We start from the raw sequence: 20,279 nt of genomic DNA, 5'->3' as shown, positions 1-20,279 counted from the left end.
TAAAGGAGAGAACAAGAGGTGAGGATATTTACAATGAGTTTAAAAAATGTCTGTGAAAATGACATCCCCATTCATAAACTGGTGGCAATCACTACTGATGGGGCCCCAGCAATGCGCGGTGTGCGCGTTGGTTTTACAGCACTGTGCCGTCATGACTCTGATCTTCCCGACTTCTTGAATTAACACTGTGTGATTCATCAGCAGGCCTTGCTGGGAAGGTCGTGGAAGCTGAAGCCTTGAAGAGTTAAAGGCTCAAGATCACCACTCCAACTCTGTCCTCTCAGACAACAGCCACTGTGCTTGCCCCTGCCGTCCTTTAATTTTCCCTTACTAATCAATCCCAAGTGCTGATTGGTCGCTGTTCAAAGCTCTATAAATGCTGTTGCAATCTGCTGTTCCTTTATTTTCTCGGCCAGTGAACCTGAGTAAAATCCTACTACTACAGAAGTTTTCTTGGATGCCTCTGCCATAATTGGATGCATCAGCAAGGGAGATGAGGCTGAGTACAGGGCTACGGTAGGAAACTTTGTCACATGGTGTGAGCAGAATTATCTGCAGCTTAATGTGAAAAAGACTAAGGAGCTGGTGGTAGACCTGAGGAGAGCTAAGGTACCGGTGACCCCTGTTTCCATGCAGGGGGTCAGTGTGGACATGGTGGAAGATTACAAATACCTGGGGATACGAATTGACAATAAACTGGACTGGTCTAAGAACACTGAGGCTGGCTACAAGAAGGGTCAGAGCCATCTCTATTTCCTGAGGAGACTGAGGTCCTTTAACATCTGCCAGACGATGCTGAGAATGTTCTACGAGTCTGTGGTGGCCAGCGTTATCATGTTTGCTGTTGTGTGCTGGGGTAGCAGGCTGAAGGTAGCAGACACCAACAGAATCAACAAGCTCATTCATACGGCCAGTGATGTTGTGGGGATGGAACTGGACTCTCTCACAGTGGTGTCTGAAAAGAGGATGCTGTCTAAGTTGCATGCCATCTTGGTCAATGTTTCCCATCCACTACATAACGTACTGGGTGGGCACAGGAGTACATTCAGCCAGAGACTCATTCCACCGAGATGCGATACAGTGTCATAGGAAGTCATTCCTGCCTGTAGCCATCAAACTTTACAACTCCTCCCTTGGAGGGTCAGACACCCTGAGCCAATAGGCTGGTCCTGGACTTATTTCCTGGCATAATTTACATATCACTATTTAATTATTTATGATTTTATTACTATTTAATTACTTATGGTGCAACTGTAACGAAAATCAATTTCCCTTGGGATCAATAAAGTATGACTATGACTACTACGTCGACTCAGGCCTAGGGGGCCGGCGTCGGGCACAATGATGGACTCTCCACTTCTCCCTCTCCCTCATCAGTGTGTTCAGTTCATCTACATTAGCCGTGCCGCTGTCTTCTAGGAGCATGTTGACCATAGTCCTGGGAGGGCGCCCAGGGTTCATCCTCCCGTGCTTGGGCTCCCATATGATGACTAGGCTGGCAGGTAGCTCGGGGTGGCGTAGACAGTGCCCCGCTAGTTGCAGTCTTCTCGCCTCGATTTTAGTGGTGAGCATCGGTAGGCTGTCATAGAGCTCGACATTCGTCATGTGCTGCTGCCAACTGACGTCAAGAGCCAACCGGAGCATTGGTGTATAGCAACCATCTGCATAGTCTTGGTGAGTGTCCACGTCACACGTCTGTACGTGAGAATGGACTCTATGACTGCTATGAAGATCCTCTTTTTAAGCCCTCTGGTCAGGTTCGACTTCCAGATTTCCTTCATGTCATTCATAGCCCTCCACGCCAGCGCCTTCCGTATCTTTATGTCCTTCTCCGAACTCATCATTCTTGACCCGAGGTACTTGTAGTCAAAGACTTTCTTAATGGTATCATTTTTTACGGTCTTGAGAGTACCTTTGTCGCAGTTAAACGCCATGTACTCTGTCTTTTAAGTGTTTAGGTGAAGTCCAACTTCATTGCACTCAATTTCCACCTTTGTCAGTAGCTGCTGTGCTTCCTCCATCTGGTCAGAGAGCAGGATTATGTCATCTGCAAAATCGAGATCTGTGAGCGTAACTGGTCTGACCCTTTTGGTTTGCCCTGGTTTTGTGGTAAAACCAAGCTTGTCATGATCTTTGGTAGCTTGACGCAGAGCGTAATCAAGGACGATTATAAAGATGTAGGGTGCCAGAGTGTCTCCTTGCAGCACTCCTTGAGTAAAATCTGCTCCTCTCAAAATTCCAATATCTAGATTGGTTACTGATCAAAGCTCAACAGACAAGAAGTCATCACCCTGACACAGTGGTATCAAGAAAACAACCTATCCCTCAGTGTCGCAAAAACGAAGGAGCTAGTTGTGGATTACAAGAGGAATGGAGACAGGCTAGCCCCTATTGACATCAATGGATCTGGGGTTGACAGGGTGAACAGCTTTAAGTTCCTCGGCATAAACTTCACTGAGGATCTCACATGGTCTGTACACACCAGCTGGGTGGTGAAAAAAGCACAACAGTGGCTCTTTCACCTCAGACAGTTGAAGAAGTTTGGTGTGGGCCCCAAATCCGAAGAACTTTCTATAGGGGCACAATTGAGAGCATCCTGACTAGCTGCATCACAGCCTGGTATGGGAACTGTACTTCCCTCAGTCACAGGACTCTGCAGAGAATGGTGCGGACAGCCCAGCACATCTGTAGATGTGAACTAAATAGACATTGAAGCTTTGGACACTACCTCACTTTTTTAATATACAGTATTTCTGGTTTTGCACATTTTATAAAATCTATTCAATATACTTGTTTATTTATTATGTTTTATTTTATTTATTATTATTTTTTTCTCGCTTTCTGCTAGATTATGTACTGCATTGAACTGCTGCTGCTAAGTTAACAAATTTCACTTCACATGCCGGTGATAATACACCTGATTCTGAACTTCCCACTATTCAGGACATCTACAAAGACAGGTGTGTAAAAAGGGCCCGAAGGATCATTGGGGACCCAAGTCACCCCAACCACAAACTGTTCCAGTTGCTACCATCTGGGAGACGGTACCGCAGCATAAAAGCCAGGAGCAACAGTCCCTGGGACAGCTTCTTCCACCAGGCCATCAGACTGATTAACTCATGCTGACACACCTGTATTTCTATGTTATATTGACTGTCCTGTTGTACATAATACTTATTATAAATTACTATAAATTGCACATTGCAGATTTGGATGAAGACGTAACATAAATATTTTTTGCTCCTCATGTATATGAAGGATGTAAGTAATAAAGTTAAATCAATGAGGGAAAGCTTGTTGTCAGGATACCATGTCACTGAGCTCTTTATCTCCTTCCTGTACTCCAACTCATCATTATTTGAGGTACAGCCCACTGCAGTGATGTTATTATGAGTGTACAGGGAGTTGAGGGGACTGGTGACACAGCCTTGTGGAGCTCCAATGTTTGTAGAATATCCGTGGCAGAGGTACTGCCGCCTATCTTTACTGATTGTAGTCTGTTGGTCAGGAAGTCAAAGATCTAGCTGCAGAGGGAGGTGTTGATTCTCAGCATCCGTAATTTACTTGGAATTCCTGTGCTGTGGAAGACGTCCTGCCTCGTCCCTGTGCCGAAGACGCCGCGCCCCAGCGGCCTCAATGACTACAAACCGGTGGCATTGACCTCCCACATCATGAAGACCCTGGAGAGACTTGTTCTGGAGCTGCTCCGGCCTATGGTCAGGCCACACTTAGATCCCCTCCAGTTCGCCTACCAGCCCCGACTAGGAGTTGAGGATGCCATCGTCTACCTGCTGAACCGTGTCTACGCCCACCTGGACAAGCCAGCGAGCACTGCGAGGGTCATGTTTTTTGACTTCTCCAGTGCGTTCAACACCATCTGCCCTGCTCTGCTGGGGGAGAAGCTGACAGCGATGCAGGTGGATGCTTTCCTGGTATCATGGATTCTTGATTACCTGACTGGCAGATCACAGTACGCGTGCTTGCAACACTGTGTGTCTGACAGAGTGATCAGCAGCACTGGGGCTCCACAAGGGACTGTCTTGTCTCCCTTTCTCTTCACCATTTACACCTCGGACTTCAACTACTGCACAGAGTCTTGTCATCTTCAGAAGATGACTCTGCCATAGTTGGATGCATCAGCAAGGGAGATGAGGCTGAGTACAGGGCTACGGTAGGAAACTTTGTCACATGGTGTGAGCAGAATTATCTGTAGCTTAATGTGAAAAAGACTTAAGGAGCTGGTGGTAGACCTGAGGAGAGCTAAGGTACCGGTGACCCCTGTTTCCATCCAGGGGGTCAGTATGGACATGGTGGAGGATTACAAATACCTGGGGATACGAATTGACAATAAACTGGACTGGTCAAAGAACACTGAGGCTGGCTACAAGAAGGGTCAGAGCCGTCTCTATTTCCTGAGGAGACTGAGGTCCTTTAACATCTGCCGGACGATGCTGAGGATGTTCTACGAGTCTGTGGTGGCCAGTGTTATCATGTTTGCTGTTGTGTGGGGCAGCAGGCTGAGGGTAGCAGACACCAACAGAATCAACAAACTCATTCGTAAGGCCAGTGATGTTGTGGGGATGGAACTGGACTCTCTCACAGTGGTGTCTGAAAAGAGGATGCTGTCCAAGTTGCATGCCATCTTGGACAATGTCTCCTATCCACTACATGATGTACTGGTTGGGCACAGGAGTACATTCAGCCAGAGACTCATTCCACCGAGTTGCAACACAGAGCGTCATAGGAAGTCATTCCTGCCTGTGGCCATCAAACTTTACAACTCCTCCATTGGAGGGTCAGACACCCTGAGCCAATAGGCTGGTCCTGGACTTATTTCCTGGCATAAATTACATATTACCTTTTAATTATTTATGGTTTTATTACTACTTAATTACTTATGGTGCAACTGTAACGAAAACCAATTTCCCTCGGGATCAATAAAGTATGACTATGACTACTATGACTATTATAGTACTGAAGGTGGAGCCGTAATCAGTAAATAATTGCCTAAACTAGGAACTCATCTTTAAATCAAATCTGCTCAAAAGCCGTAATGGGATCAGAGGTTGGGCTGAGCTCTGGTCTGTGCATAATGCGATACCTATTCACAGCTTCCAGCTGCTGCTGCTCTGTGCACTCCCCAATGGGGGCAATGACATCCATCACTCCTGGAGAGGCGCATCACTACCCCACCCACCATATCCCGTCACTCACTTCACTGGTCAAGGTTACTGCATGGAGGGGCCAGGCGGTGGGGTTTGAGAGGCAAAGACAAACATCCTAGTGCTTACCTGCACAGTGTTGCGAAGGACTGAGTGGCCGATTCTCTCACACATGACAGCGACAAGCTGCACCGTGATCAGAAGCTGCTGCTGACACTCCAGATCAGATGAGTCACTGGTGTGGCCTGCTGCCAACCTGCCATCAGCCTGTCCTGCTGCATTCACCAGGCCCTGGAGAGTGAACACAAACATTCAGTGAACCCACATCACTTACCCATCGCACCCAACATCACATCAGCAGCAACACCTTCCCTAAGCTGTACACCCAGGCTCTCTCCTGGATGCAGGTGACACCCCGACTAGATGCTGCAGTTTGCAGGGCGGCACGGTATTGTAGCGCTCAGTGCCAGCAATATGGGTCCAAAACCACTGCTGTCTGTAAAGAGTTTGTGTGTTCTCCCTGTGACCTGGGTGTTCCAGTTTTCTCCCACATTCCAAAGACGTACAAGTTAGCAGGTTGATTGCTCACACGGGTGGAATTGAGCTCGTGGTGAAGGCACGGGGCTGGACTCCACTCTGCAGCGAGCATTGCTGTCTCTGCTTCAAACCCCCCCCCCCGCCCCCCAAGATCTTTATTTGTCTCGATTGAGGTGTACAGATAAGAGACATAGATCAAGTAGACAGCCAGAGAGTTTTTCCTGGGGTGTAAATGGCTAACTCGAGGGGGTATAATTTTAAGGTGATAGGAGGAAGGGTGGATGTCGGAGGTAGGTTGTTTGTTTTTTTTTAAAACACAGAGTGGTGGGTGTTTGGAACACACCGCCAAGGGTGTTGGTAGAGGCAGGTACATTAGGGACATGAAGAGACTTTTAGATAGGCACATGGGAAGTATTAGATTGAGTAGGTTAATGGGTCAGCACAACATCGTTGGCTGAAGGGCCTGTACTGTTGTATGTTTATGGTTGATTCTATATGATGCAATTGTGCGTCGGAGCAAATGGGGCAGGAGTCAGCCTGGTAATATATCTGCCTCCTGATCTGTGGCACCATTCTGTGTCAGGTGCAGCCAGCTAACTCCAACCTCTGTTTCTAACATTTGAGACTGTCCGGGCAGCAGAGCCCCTCCTACCTTCAGACAATCGATGAAGAAATCTCCAGCGATGCTGCTCTCCTGCAGGCTGCTCAGCAGGTCAGCCAGACTCTCTGCCCGCCACTGGTCCCAGCAAACCTTTCCATACAGGGCATCATCTTCATCGCTGATCAACCAAACGAAAGTCAGCAAGTACCCGGGGCAGGAGGTCATGGCAGTGTGGGAGCACGGAAAATCAGAGTAAAACAGGGTCCGCAAATATCAGGCACAGCAAGACAGAAAATAAATCCAAAGTTCACAGGACAAGGTTCAGGCACCTCAGCGTCTCGGCCAAAGGGGGCTGACCAGGAGAACATCCAAGGGTGTGGATCCAGGGGTAGAATGGTCTTGTCTGATGGGTGGGGGGTTGGCATGTCTGGTAGTATGGACCCAGGATTAGGATGGTATGGCCTGAGGATGTGGGTGGTGGTACGTCTGGGGCTCTGGGCTGAGGACAGGTAACACACAGGATGTGGACCCATGACGGGGGAGAGGGGTTTGGTCTGAGTATCTGAGCCGAAGGTTGTGAACCCAAGGTCAGGGCTGAGTACACCCAACAGAAGGACACAATCAAAAGAGATTCTACAGATTCTGGAAACCTTCAGCAGCACGCACAAAATATTGCAGGAACTCAGTAGGCCAGCATCTATGAAGGGAAATAAACAGTCAATATTTTGGACCAGGACCCAATGCAAGGAGATTATTTTGAGTCTATAGTGGCTCATAGAGCAATCCCACTCCTCATTAGTGTTTACGTTACCTAACCACCCCATACTTCCAATCCACTACCCCCAGATCCTGGCCGCAGTGTGGGTGGGGGGTGGTGATTTACGGCGGCTAATTAACCCACCACCCTCACCTCTGTGATGTGGGACGAAACCACATTTTCAAAGGGAGAACATGGAAACTCGACACAGACAGCCTCAGAGGTCAGGATTGGGCTCTGGAGGCTGGAGCAGAGTCACAGAAGCACCAACTGCACATATTTCCTGTGACCCCATTGTGTTCCAGTTTCGTCCTACATTCATATTGTGTGATCACAATTCTATCTCCTTTACCATAGCACTGGAGAGGGATAGGAACAGACAAGTTAGGAAAGCGTTTAATTGCAGTAAGGGGAAATATGAGGCTATCAGGCAGGAACTTGAGAAGCATAAATTGGGAACAGATGTTCTCAGGAAAATGTACAGAAGAAATGTGGCAGGATGCAGGACAGTAAAATTGGATTGGTGCAAGATGGGAATTCGGTAACTGACACCGACCACGGCAAAGGAAACTTATGGAAAATGAGGTGCATCAAGCTTGCATTGGGCTTCATTGTTCCAGTGCAGGAGAGCACAGACCGATAGTTGATATCAGACAGAGACCTTGAAATTAGCAGAAACAAACGCGGGTAGTTAGGAGGGCCAAAAGCAGTCATAAATTCCCTTGACAGTGCATTGCATGGACGGGTGAAGGTGTCCTTGCGACCCGGTGAAGATTTCCTTGTCAGTACATTGTACGACCTGTGACGATGTACTTGACAATGCATTAAACGACCCGTGAAGATGTCCTTGTTAAGGCATTGTACGACCTGGTGAAGATGTCCTTGGCAATACATTGTACAGCCATGGTAACGATGTCCTTGTCAGTGTATTGTACGACCCAGTGAAGATGTCAATATCAGTGCATGGTACAGCTTGATGAAGGTGTCAATGTCAGTGCATTGTACGACTCGGTGAAGATGTCTTTGTTGAGGCATTGCATGTCCACAGTAAAGATGTCCTTGTCAGTGCTTTGTATGGCCCGATGAAGATGTCTTTGTTCAGGCATTGCACATCCATGGTAAAGATGTCATTCTTCATTTCTTGTTTTTTGAATAAACTTTTGAGAGAATAGAGGGTATGTCTACAGAGCCAGTGTTCTCTTCTGCGTGTCAGATGTGGGATTTTCATGAGACTACCAGCGTCCCCAATGGCCACGTCTGCACCAGGTGCATCGAGATGCAGCTCCTTAGAGACCATGTTAGGGAACTGGAGCTGCAGCTCGATGACCTTCAGCTTATTAGTGAAAGTGGAGTAGTGACAGACAGGAGCTATCGGAAGGTACAGGAGACAGATAAGTGGGTGACTGTCAGGAGAGGGAAAGGAGAACATCAGATGGTGAAGAGCACCCCTGTGGCTGTCCCACTCAACAATAAGTACTTCATTTTGAGTACTTTGGGGGGGGGGGGTGTAGGCAAAAACAACCTACTGGGGGAAGCAACAGTGGCCACGCCTCTGGCACTGAGTCTGGCCCTGTGGCTCAGGAAGGCAGGAAACTGAAGGGGACGACAGCAGTAATGGGGACTCTATAGTTAGGGGTACAGATAGGCGATTCTGTGGATGCAAAAAGGAAACATGGTTGGTAGTTTACCACCTAGGTGCCAGGATCCATGATGTTATTGAACATGTCCACAATATCCTGAAAGGGAGGGTGAGCAGTCAGGTGTCGTGGTACATATTGGTATTAACAACATAGGTAGAAAAAGGGAGGAGGTCCTGAAAACAGAATGTAGGGAGTTAGGAAGGAAGCTGAGAGAGCAGGACCTCAAGGGTAGTAATCTCAGGATTGCTGCCTGTGCCATACGACAGTGAGAATAGAAATAGAATGAGGTGGTGGATAACTGTGCGGCTGAAGAATTGGAGCAGGGGGCAGGGATTCAGATTTCTGGACTTGAATCCGAGGGGGACCAATATCCTTTCGGGCAGGTTTACTAGAGCTGTTTGGGGTGGTTTAAACTAATATGGCAGGGGGATGGGAACTAGTATGATAGAGTTGAGGATGAGCCAGCAGGTTTACAACTAGATGACATAATATGTAATATGAATGTAAGGAAGGACAAACCAATGATTGGGTACAACTGCAGATGAAGGGAAGTGCTTAGTTGTTCCACAGAAGCAAAACTCAAAAGGGTAAAGAATGCAAGACTGAAGGTATTGTATTTAAATACACGTACCATTTGGAATAAGGAGTATGAACCCGTGGCACAATCAGATTGGTCGTTATGACCATAGGACCATAAGATATAGGAGCAGAAGTAGGCCATTTGGTCCATCGAGTCTGCTCCACCATTCTCCAGCTACTTCCTTCAGAACCCGAAGGTGCATTCCATCAGGTCCAGGAGATTTATCCACCTTCAGACCATTAAGTTTCCTGAGCCTCAACATCACATCCCTGCTCAGTTTCAGTCGTAATTTTCACTGCACTTACTTCACTTCCCTGACACTCTTGAATGTCCAGTATACTGCAGATGTCTTCCACTGTGAAGACTGATGCAAAAATACACATTCAGTTCCTCTGCCGTCTCTGCGTTTCTCATACAATATCTCCAGCAGCATTTTGTATTAGTCCTCGACTCTCTTTTACCCTTTATATACTTAAAAAAACTTTTAGTATCTTCTTTGATATAAGTCACCAGCTTCCTTTCATAATTTATCTTTTCCTTCCTAATGACCCTCTGAGTTTCCTTTCTGCAAGCTTTTAAAAGCTTCCCAATCCACTATCTTTGACTTCCTTGTAGACCCTCTCTTTTGCTTTACTTTGGCTCTGATTTCGCTTGTCAGCCACAGTTGTGTCCTTCCGTTCAAAAATTTCTTATTTGGAATATATCTGTCTTGCACTTCCTTCATGATATTGTGGGCATCACTGAGTCGTGGCTGAAAGAAGGCCAATGTTGGGAGTTTAATGTCAAAAGATATACTTTGTATTGAAAGGACAGGCAGGAAGGCCTAGGCAGTGGCGTGGCTGTATTGGTAAGAGATGGAATTAAATCTTCAGAAAGAGGTGACATAGGGTTAGGGTTAGGGTTGGTGGAGTTAAGAAATCGCAAGGTTAAAAAAAACCATCATTGGTTCCAAATAGTAACCAAGATGTGGGGTTGAGATTCCAAAGGGAGCCAGAAAAGGCATTTAATAAGGGTACTGACACAATTGTAATTTGGGACTTCAATATGCAAGAGGATTGGGAAAATCAAGTTGATGTCGGATTGTAAGAGGGGGAATTTGTTGAATGCCTACAAGATGGCTTTTTAGAGCAGCTTGTGCTTGAGCCTACTCGGGGAAAGGCCATCTTAGATTGGCTGTTGTGTAATAACCCAGATTTTATTAGTGAGCTTAATGTAAAGGAAATCTCATAAGGAAGTGATCATAATATGATTGAATTCGTACTGCAGTTTGAGTGGGAGAAGCATAAGTCACATGTATCAGTATCACAATGGAATAAAGGGAATTACAGAGGCATGAGAGAGGAGCTTGCCCAGGGGCATTGGAGGGGATACTGGTGGGGATGACTGCAGAGCAAAAGTAAGTGATGTCTCTGGAAACAGTTCACCAGGTGCAGGATAGAAAACGTCCCACAGAAGATTATGTTCTCAAATGGCAGGGGTAGGCAACCGTGGCTGATAAGGGAAGTTGAGGATTGCTTAAAAGCCGAGGAAAGGGTATATAAGGTAGCAAAAGTGAGTGGGAAGTTGGATGATTGGGAAGCTTTTAAAATCCAACAAAAGGCAACTAAAAAAACCGTAAGAGGGGAAAAGATGTGGGCAAACCAGCTGATAATATAAGTAGGATACTAAAAGTTTTTTCAGTTATATAAGACTAAAAGGGAGGTGAGAGTTGATATTAGACCACTGGAAAATGATGCTGGTGTGGTAGTAATGGGGGACAAAGAACTGACAAATGAACTTAATCAGTACTTTGCTTCAGTGTTTACTGTGGAAGACACCAGCTGTATGCCAGAGGTCTTTGAGTGTCAGGGAGCAGGAGTAAGTGCCACTGCTATTAGAAAGGAAAAAGTGCAGGCAAACTCAAAGGGCTTAAGGTGGATAAATCATCTTGACCAGATGGACTACATCCCAGATTCCTGAGAGAGGTTGCTGAAGAGATAACAGATGCATTGGTCATGATCTTTGAAGAATCTCTAGATTCTAGCATGGTCCCAGAGGACTGGAGATTTGGAAATGTTACTCTTTTCTTTAATAAGGGAGGAAGACAAAAGAGAGGGAATTATAGGCCTATTAGCCTAACCTCAGTGGTTGGGAAAGTGTTGGAGTTCATTATTAAGGACGAAGTTTCGGGGTACTTGGAGATTAATGATAAAATAAGTCAAAGTCAGCATGGTTTATGTAAAGGGAAATCTTGCCTGACAAATCTGTTAGAGTTCTTTGAGGAGATAACAAGCGGGGTGGACAAAGAAGAGGCAGTGGATGTCATTTACTTGGATTTTCAGAAAGCATCTGATAAGGTGCCACACATGAAGCTGCTTAACAAGATACAATCTATGGCAATACAAGAAAGATACTGGCATGGATAGCATAATGGCTGACAGGCAGGAAGCAGTGAGTGGGAATAAAAGGGGCCTTTTCCGGTTGGCTGCCAGTGACTAGTGTTGTTTGTCAGGGGTTGTAACTTTTCATATTCTTTGTCAATGATTCAGATCATGGAATTGGTTTTGTGGCAAAGTTTTCGGATGATATGAAGATTGGTGGAGGGATAGGTAGTGCTGAGGAAACAATGTGATTGCAGCAGGACTCAAGAGAAATTGGAAGAATGGGCAAAAAGTGACAGATGGAATAAAGGGTTGGGAAATATATGATAACGCATTTTGGTAAAAGGAACAATAGTGCAAACTACTATCTGAATGGGGAGAAAGTTCAAACATCAGAGGTACAGAGAGCCTTAGAGGTCCTCGTACAAGATTCTCAGAGGTTAATTTACATGCTGAATCTGTGGTAAAGAAAGCAAATGCAATGTTGGCACTTATTTCAACTGGAATAGAATAGAAAAACGAGGAGAAAATGCTGAAGCTTTTATGACACTAGTAAGGCCACGCTTGGGAGTGTTGTCAACAGTTTTGGGCCCCTTATTCCGGGAAGGATGTATCGTCATTGGAGAGAGTAGAGAGGAGGTTCCAGAGGATGATTCCAGGAATGAAGGAGTTAATGTTTGATGAGCACTTGGCAGCTTTAGGCTTGTACTCATTGGAATTTAGAAGAACATATGGGGATCTCATTAAAACCTACTGAATGTTGAAAGGATCAGATAGGGTGGATATGGAGTGGGTGTTTCCTCTGGTGGGGGTATCCAGAACTAGAGAGCACAGCCTCAAAACTGAGGGACGACGTTTTAGAACAGAAGTAAGGAGGAATTTTTTTAGCCAAAGAGTGGTGAATCTGTGGAATGCTCTGCCACAGACATGACTGAGGCCAGGTCTGTGGGTATATTCAAAGCGGAAGTTGATAGATTTCTGATTGGTTGGGGCATCAAGAAATATGGTGAGAGGGCAAGTATATGGGGTTGAATGGGATGCGGGGTAAGCCATGATGGAATGTCAGAGTGGACTCAATGGGATGAATGGCCCAATTCTGCTCCTGGGTCTTATGGTCTCATGTCCTTGTTGGGGCATTGTATGGCCATGGTAAAGATGTCCTTGTCAGTGCACGACCATGGTAAAGAACCAGAATCAGGTTTATTATCACCGCCACGTCCTGTGAAATTTGTTAACTTAGCAGCAGCAGGACAATACAATACATGATAATATAGAAAGAAAATAAATAAAATAGATATGTAAACCAATTACAGTATATATGTATATTAAATAGATTAAAAATAGTGCAAAAACAGAAATAATACATTTTTAAAAAGTGAGGGACGTTCACGGGTTCAATGTCCATTTAGGAATCGCATGCCAGAGGGGAAAAAGCTGTTCCTGAATTGCTGAGTGTGTGCCTTCAGGCTTCTGTACCTCCTTCTATACAGTAACAATGAGAAGAGGGCATGCCCTGTGTGATGGGGGTCCTTAGAACACAGAACATAGAAACCTACAGCACATTACAGGCCCTCTGGCCCCCAGTGTTGCACCAACCATGTGAGCTACTCTAGAAACTGTCTAGAATTTCCCTAGAGCATTGCCCTCTACCTTTTTAAGCCCCATGTACTTATCTAAGAGGCCCTTAAAAGACCCTATTATATCAGCTTCCACCACCGTCACTGGCAATGTATTCCACGCATCCACCACTCTCTGTGAAATACTTACCCCTGATATCCCCTTGGTACCTATTTCTAAGCACCTTAAAACTATGCCTCCTTGTGTTAGCCATTTCAGCCCTGGGAAAAAGCCTCTGACTATCCACACGATCAATGCCTCTCATCAGCTTATACACCTCTATCAGGTCACCTCTCATCCTCCGTGCTCCAAGGAGAAAAGGCCAAATTCATTCAACCTATTCTCATAAGATATGCCCTCCAATCCAGGCAACATCCTTGTAAATCTTCTCTGCACTCTCTCTATAGTATCCATATCCTTCCTGTAGTGAGGTGACCAGAACTGAACACAGTACTCCAAGTGGGGTCTCACTAATGTCTTATATAGCTGTAACATTACCTCACGGCTCTTGAACTCAATCCCACGATTGATGAATACCAACACACCGTACGTCTTTTTAACAAAACTGCCAACTTGCGCAGCAGCTTTGAGTGTCCTATCGACATGGACCCCAAGATCTCTTAGATCCTCCACACTGCTAAAAGTCTTACCATTGATATTATATTCTGTCTTCAAATTTGACCTACCAAAATGAACCACATCACACTTATCTGGGTTGAACTCCATCTGCCACTTCTCAGCCCAGTTCTGCATCGTATCGATGTCCTGCTGAAACCTCTGACCCCAGACTATCCACAACATCTCCAACCTTTGTGTCATCAGCAAACTTACTAACCCACTCTTCTACTTCTTCATCCAGGTCATTTATAAAAATCACAAAGAGGAGGGGTCCTAGAACAGATCCCTGAAGAAAACTATTGGTCACCGACCTACATGCAGAATATGAACATATGACAAACAACATTGGACCCCGTACAGATCCCTGAGGCACACCACTAGACACCGTCCTCCAATCTGACACACAGTTAGCCACTCTCTGGCGTCTCCCACCCAGCCACTGCTGAATCTATTTTACTACTTCAATATTAATACCTAACGATTGAACCTTCCTAACTAACCTTCCATGTGGAACCTTGTCAAAGGCCTTACTGAAGTCCATATAGACAACATCCACTGCTTTACCCTCAACTGTCCTAGTAACCTCTTCAAAAAATTCAATAATATTTGTCAAACATGAGCTTCCACGCACAAATCCATGTTGACTGTTCCTAATCAGACCCTGTCTATCCAGATATTATATATACCATCTCTTAAGAATACTTTCCATCAATTTACCCACCACTGACGTCAAACTCACAGGCCGATAATTGCTAGATTTACTCTCAGAACCGTTTTTAAACAATGGAACAACATGAGCAATACGCCAATCCTCCGGCACCATCCCCGTTTCTAATGACATTTGAAATATTTCTGTCAGAACCCCTGCTATTTCCACACTAACATCCCTCAAGGTCCTAGGGAATATCCTGTTAAGACCCGGAGATTTATCCACTTTTATATTCCTTAAAAGTGCCAGTACTTCCTCTTCTTTAATCATCATAGTTTCCATAACTTCCCTACCTGTTTCCCTTACCTTACAGAATTCAATATCTTCCTCCTTAGTGAATAGCAAAGAATACCTACTGACACTGACTGCAAGTTTGTTGCTGCGACACCACTCAACTAGCTGGTATATCTCGCTCCTGTGTCATCGGCAAATTTATAGATGATATTTGAGCTATACCTAGCCATACAGCCATAAGTATAGAGGGAGTAGAGCACTGGCCTAAGCACACACACCTGAGATGTGCCAGTGTTGCTCATCAGTGAGGAGGAGATATTATCACCAATTCACACACATTGTGGTTTTCCGATTAGGAAGTCCAGAATCCATTGCAGAGGGAGGCAAGAGACCTAGGTTCTGTAGCTTATTGATCAGGACCATAGGAATGATGGTGTTGAATGCTGAGCTATGGTCATTGAACAGCATCCTGACATAGATGTTTGTATTGTCCAGTGATCTAAGGCTGTGTGAAGAGCCATTGAGATTATGTCTGCTGTAGACCTATAGTGGCGATCAGCAAATTGCTGTGGGTCCAGGTCCTTGCTGAGGCAGCAGTTCATTCTAGCCATAACCAACATCTCATCACTGTAGATGTGAGTGCTACTGGGTGATAATCATTAAGGCAAATCACACTACTCTTCTTAAGCACTGATATAATTGTTGCCTTTTTGAAACAGGTGGGAACTTCCAACCGTAGCAGTGAGAGCTTGAAAATGTCCTTGAATACCCCCACCAGTTGGTTGGTACAAGTTTTTGGAGTCTTACCAGGTACTCCATCGGGAACTTCCACCTTGCAATGATTCACCTTCCTTAAAGACAGCCTAACATCGGCTTTTGAGACAGAGATCACAGGGTCACTGGGTGCAGCAGGGATCCTCACAGCTGTAGTCATGTTCTCTCTTTCAAAGCAGGCATAGAAGGTGTTGAGCTCAACTGGTAGTGAATCATTGCTGCCATTCATGCTATCGGGTTTTACTTTGTAGGAGGTAATGTTTTGCAAACCCTGCTGGAGCTGACGTGCATCCGACATCACCTCCAATCTCGCTCAGAACTGTCTCTTGGCTCTTGAAATAGCCCTCCACAAGACATATCTGCTTTTCTCATATAGACCCGGACCACCAGACTTAAATGCCACAGGTCTAGCCCTCAGCAGATGCCATACCTCCTGGTTCATCCACGTCATTTGGTTTGGGAATGTACAGCAAGTTTTCGTAGGCACACACTCATCCACACAGGTTTTAATGAAGTCAGTTACAATTGCGACATACTCATCAAGATTCAAAGATGAATCCCTGACATCAGTCCAGTCCACCGATTCAAAGCCGTCATGCAAGCGCCTCTGTACTTCCCTTGTCCATACCTCCTTGGTCCTCACTACTGGTGCCGCAGTCTTCAGTCGCGCCTATACTCGGAGTGCAAGTACAGCCAGGTGATCAGACTTCCCGAAGTGAAGGTGTGGAACAGCATGGTAGGCATTCCTGATGGTGGTGCAAGTGGCCCAGTGTGTTGTTTCCTCTGATACTATAAGTGATTTGTAGATGGTAATTATTTTGTGACTTTTTCAGGATGGCCTAGTTAACATCCCCCAGAATGATGGTGAAGGGATCAGGATGTGCTGTTTCGTGCATGTTTATCCCATTGCCCAATTCATCTAGAAGATGTCCTTGTCGGCATTTTACAACCATGGTAAAGATGCCCTTGTCGGGCATTGCATGGCTGTGGTAAAGATGTCCTTGTCAGGCATTGCATTGCCAGGGTAAAAATGTCCTTATTTGGACATTGCATCAATATCAAACTGATGGAGGAACTCAACATGTCAGGCAGCATCTGTGGAGGTAGGCATTTGGTCAATGATTTGGTTTGAGCCACCATCAGGACTCAAGTTCCTCCAGCAGTTTTCCATTGCTTCAGATTACAGATCTCTCCCCTTCCCCCCCCCCTATTTTTGTCACATTTACAGAATTGCAGAAGAGCCCAGAGCATTGTTGAGGATCCCTACCACCCATCCCAGAATCTCTCTGACCCATTACTGTCAAGGAGGTACAGGAACATCAGAACTAAGACTGCCAGACTAGGGGACAGCTTCTTTCTTCAGGGTGAGACAAATGAATATCCTGCCACCACTGAGGTTTCATCACTTGGATAGCATGCTGTTTAATATTTACCTCTGCTGCGCACTACATGCATTTAAAATTATATATTATTAACTTATTTATGGTAATACTCTGTTTTATGTGCTGTGTGTGATATATGTTTGGTGGGTGCACCGTGGCCTGGTGGAACATTGTTTTATTAGTACACGTGTACAGTCAGAAGACAGCAAACTTGAACTTGAGAAACCACAGTCTCTCATGTCTCAACACTTTGTCTACTGACAATGTGAAATACCCCCAGGTGTTGCACAGAGCACTTATTAAACAAAGTCTGAGAGTGAGTCATTCAAGAAAGTTGAATGAACTTTGGAGAAAGAGGCTGGTTTGAAGGAGGGATGTATTATCTTTGGAGAGATACTGCTGCACAAGTCTCACCTTACTGTTGCCTTTGTAACGAGTTTCACACCCCCCTCACTGCCTGCTGAGAACTGGTATAGTGGCTGCAGGACTGGAATCGATGGCGACAGGCCAGCAAGCTGCTTCAGCACCAGCAGAGCTACCTGCGTCTCTGATTTCCCGAAGAACCACTGAAGAATTTCCTGGCAAGTAGACCTGGTAAAAGGTTAAAAAGGTGTTAACAAAGACCAAAAACAATTACTGACCCAACACAACAATAACCTGAGTGACAGCCAGTTCAGGGCTAGTGACCTGTGACCAGAATTAAATAAAGGTTTAATCCTACCTGCCTGCATTAATGCCACATCCCTCTGTGCCCTGTTCATTCAGGTAACTCTTAAATGTTGTTACTGTTCCTGCCTCCACCACCTCGCTCTGGATACCAGCTATTCTATGTGAAAAATTTACCCTCACATATCCCTTTAAACCTCAAACCTTTCCCCTTAAATATACAGCCTATGGTTTTGGGCACACCCTACCATGAGATACAGACTCCGATCACTCACTCTAATTGCACTATGAGAGGTGTTACCTACCCTTCTGAGAGCCCTTCTATATCTCTATGCAAACTTAGCCTCTCCTCCAGGGAAAACATTTCCAATAACTCCAATCCAGTCAACATCCTTGTGAATCTTTTTTACACCTCTTCCATCTCAAATATTTCTTGTACACTACCTGGCAACAGAACTACAGATGAGATTAAATAAGAATAGCTTTATTTGTCACATGTACATCAAAACATACAGTGACAGAGACTGCACTGTGGCAGACAGGAAGGTTCTACAATGTAGTCAAAACTACCCAACACATCACCAGCCTACACACCACCAAGGACATATATACAGAAAGGTGCTAAAAAAGGGCTAGTAACATCATGAAATATCTCAACAACTTTGCTGATGGATATTTGTCCCACTCCCATCAGGGAGGAGGCTACTTCATATCCATGCCAGGACCACCAGACTCAAGAACAGTTACTTTCTCCAAGTAGTAAGGTTGATCAACACCTCCACCCACTGACACGCCCCTCCACACCCCGAACCACCACTACTTTATCACTCAACACACATCAAAGTTGCTGGTGAACGCAGCAGGCCAGGCAGCATCTCTAGGAAGAGGTGCAGTCGACGTTTCAGGCCAAGACCCTTCGTCAGGACTAACTGAAGGAAGAGTGAGTAAGGGATTTGAAAGTTGGAGAGGGAGGGGGAGATCCAAAATGATAGGAGAAGACAGGAGGGGGAGGGATAGAGCCAAGAGCTGGACAGGTGATAGGCAAAAGGGGATACGAGAGGATCATGGGACAGGAGGTCCGGGAAGAAAGACAAGGGGGGGGGCACCCAGAAGATGGGCAAGAGGTATATTCAGAGGGACAGAGGGAGAAAAAGGAGAGTGAGAGAAAGAATGTGTGCATAAAAATAAGTAACAGATGGGGTACGAGGGGGAGGTGGGGCCTAGCGGAAGTTAGGGAAGTCGATGTTCATGCCATCAGGTTGGAGGCACCCAGAAGGAATATAAGGTGTTGTTCCTCCAATTTGAGTGTGGCATCATCTTTACAGTAGAGGAGGCCGTGGATAGACATGTCAGAATGGGAATGGGATGTGGAATTAAAATGTGTGGCCACTGGGAGATCCTGCTTTCTCTGGCGGACAGAGCGTAGATGTTCAGCAAAGCGGTCTCCCAGTCTGCGTCGGGTCTCGCCAATATATAAAAGGCCACATCGGGAGCACCGGACGCAGTATATCACCCCAGTCGACTCACAGGTGAAGTGTTGCCTCACCTGGAAGGACTGTTTGGGGCCCTGAATGGTGGTGAGGGCGGAAGTGTAAGGGCATGTGTAGCACTTGTTCTGCTTACACGGATAAGTGCCAGAAGGGAGATCAGTGGGGAGGGATGGGGGGGACGAATGGACAAGGGAGTTGTGTAGGGAGCTTCCTGTCAGTCACCTATGTAGACACTCCTGTGCCTAGCATCACCTTATAGATGTTACAAACCTACAGGTTTCGTTTACTAAGACTATTTCTTTAAGAGCACCTGAGTGAGGCGGGACTATGACGTCAGTCACAGGCTGGCACGGTTGACTGTGGACTTAAACACAGAGTGTAAGAGAGAACGGGAAAGCTGGTAGCTTCAATTTGTCGCAGCTGAGGCTTGGAACTCTCCTATGCCCACAAAGGTGGGTTGATCATTGGCATGCAGTGCACAACGAATGTGTGACTGTCACTTCGTATAATCCATAGGAGTGGCTTTTGGGATATCTTGTGGGACCACTTGTGTAGCTCTTGCTTGGGTATGTTGTGTGGTAACCACTGGAAGGCAATATTCCTGTGACAGGTCACTTTTGGTGATAATTCGTATGTGGACGGATTCTACGGACAAGATCTTCGACGTATTACTTTGTTTACCTGATGTGGAACTTGTAGAATACTTCGTACTTACCTTCTCTCTCCATTACAACGTTGATTACAAATATCTCTCTCCCATCATTTATTTCGTGGATTACTGAACTTTCCTACTTTACCATCTCAAGACTCTATGCCTTGTTCCCCCAAGCCCAATAGTTTGGGAGTTATATTTACACACATATATACACGTAACACTGTTAACTTCTGTTTATCTTGGTTGAGTTACTATATTATAAGTAGATACTAATAAAGATAGTGGTTTTAACATTAAAACCTGATTCAGTGTGAAATATCTTGCTGCTGGTTTGTTTCTAAAACACTACAGTTTGTAACATGGACATACAATCAATCCATGTATACAAAAACAGTTACTTTCCCCAAGTAGTAAGGTTGATAGATAGGTAAGTAGATAGGTTGTATACAACCTATCCTATGTACTTATATTTGTTGTGTACTTGTGTTCTTCATCTT

The 20,279-nt window shown here is 45.5% G+C and overlaps 1 protein-coding gene across 5 annotated transcripts in view; it reads right to left on the bottom strand.

Annotated features, from left to right (window-relative positions):
• The window catches only part of tango6 (transport and golgi organization 6 homolog (Drosophila)), a 175,691-nt gene that overhangs the window by 83,066 nt on the left and 72,346 nt on the right, over nt 1-20,279 (bottom strand). For all 5 annotated transcript variants that reach the window (XM_072280060.1, XM_072280061.1, XM_072280063.1 and 2 more), the window contains 3 exons: nt 17,386-17,562; nt 6,352-6,478; nt 5,292-5,453 (listed from right to left, as the gene is read on the bottom strand). In XM_072280060.1, coding sequence (XP_072136161.1) covers nt 5,292-5,453; nt 6,352-6,478; nt 17,386-17,562 — 466 coding nt within the window. The remainder of the gene's footprint in view (nt 1-5,291; nt 5,454-6,351; nt 6,479-17,385; nt 17,563-20,279) is intronic.

This window comes from Mobula birostris, chromosome 15 (assembly GCF_030028105.1).
Source record: "Mobula birostris isolate sMobBir1 chromosome 15, sMobBir1.hap1, whole genome shotgun sequence".
NCBI classification, from domain to species: domain Eukaryota; kingdom Metazoa; phylum Chordata; class Chondrichthyes; order Myliobatiformes; family Myliobatidae; genus Mobula; species Mobula birostris.
Note: the sequence above shows the minus strand (reverse complement) of the source record. Positions and strands in the feature narration are given on the sequence as shown.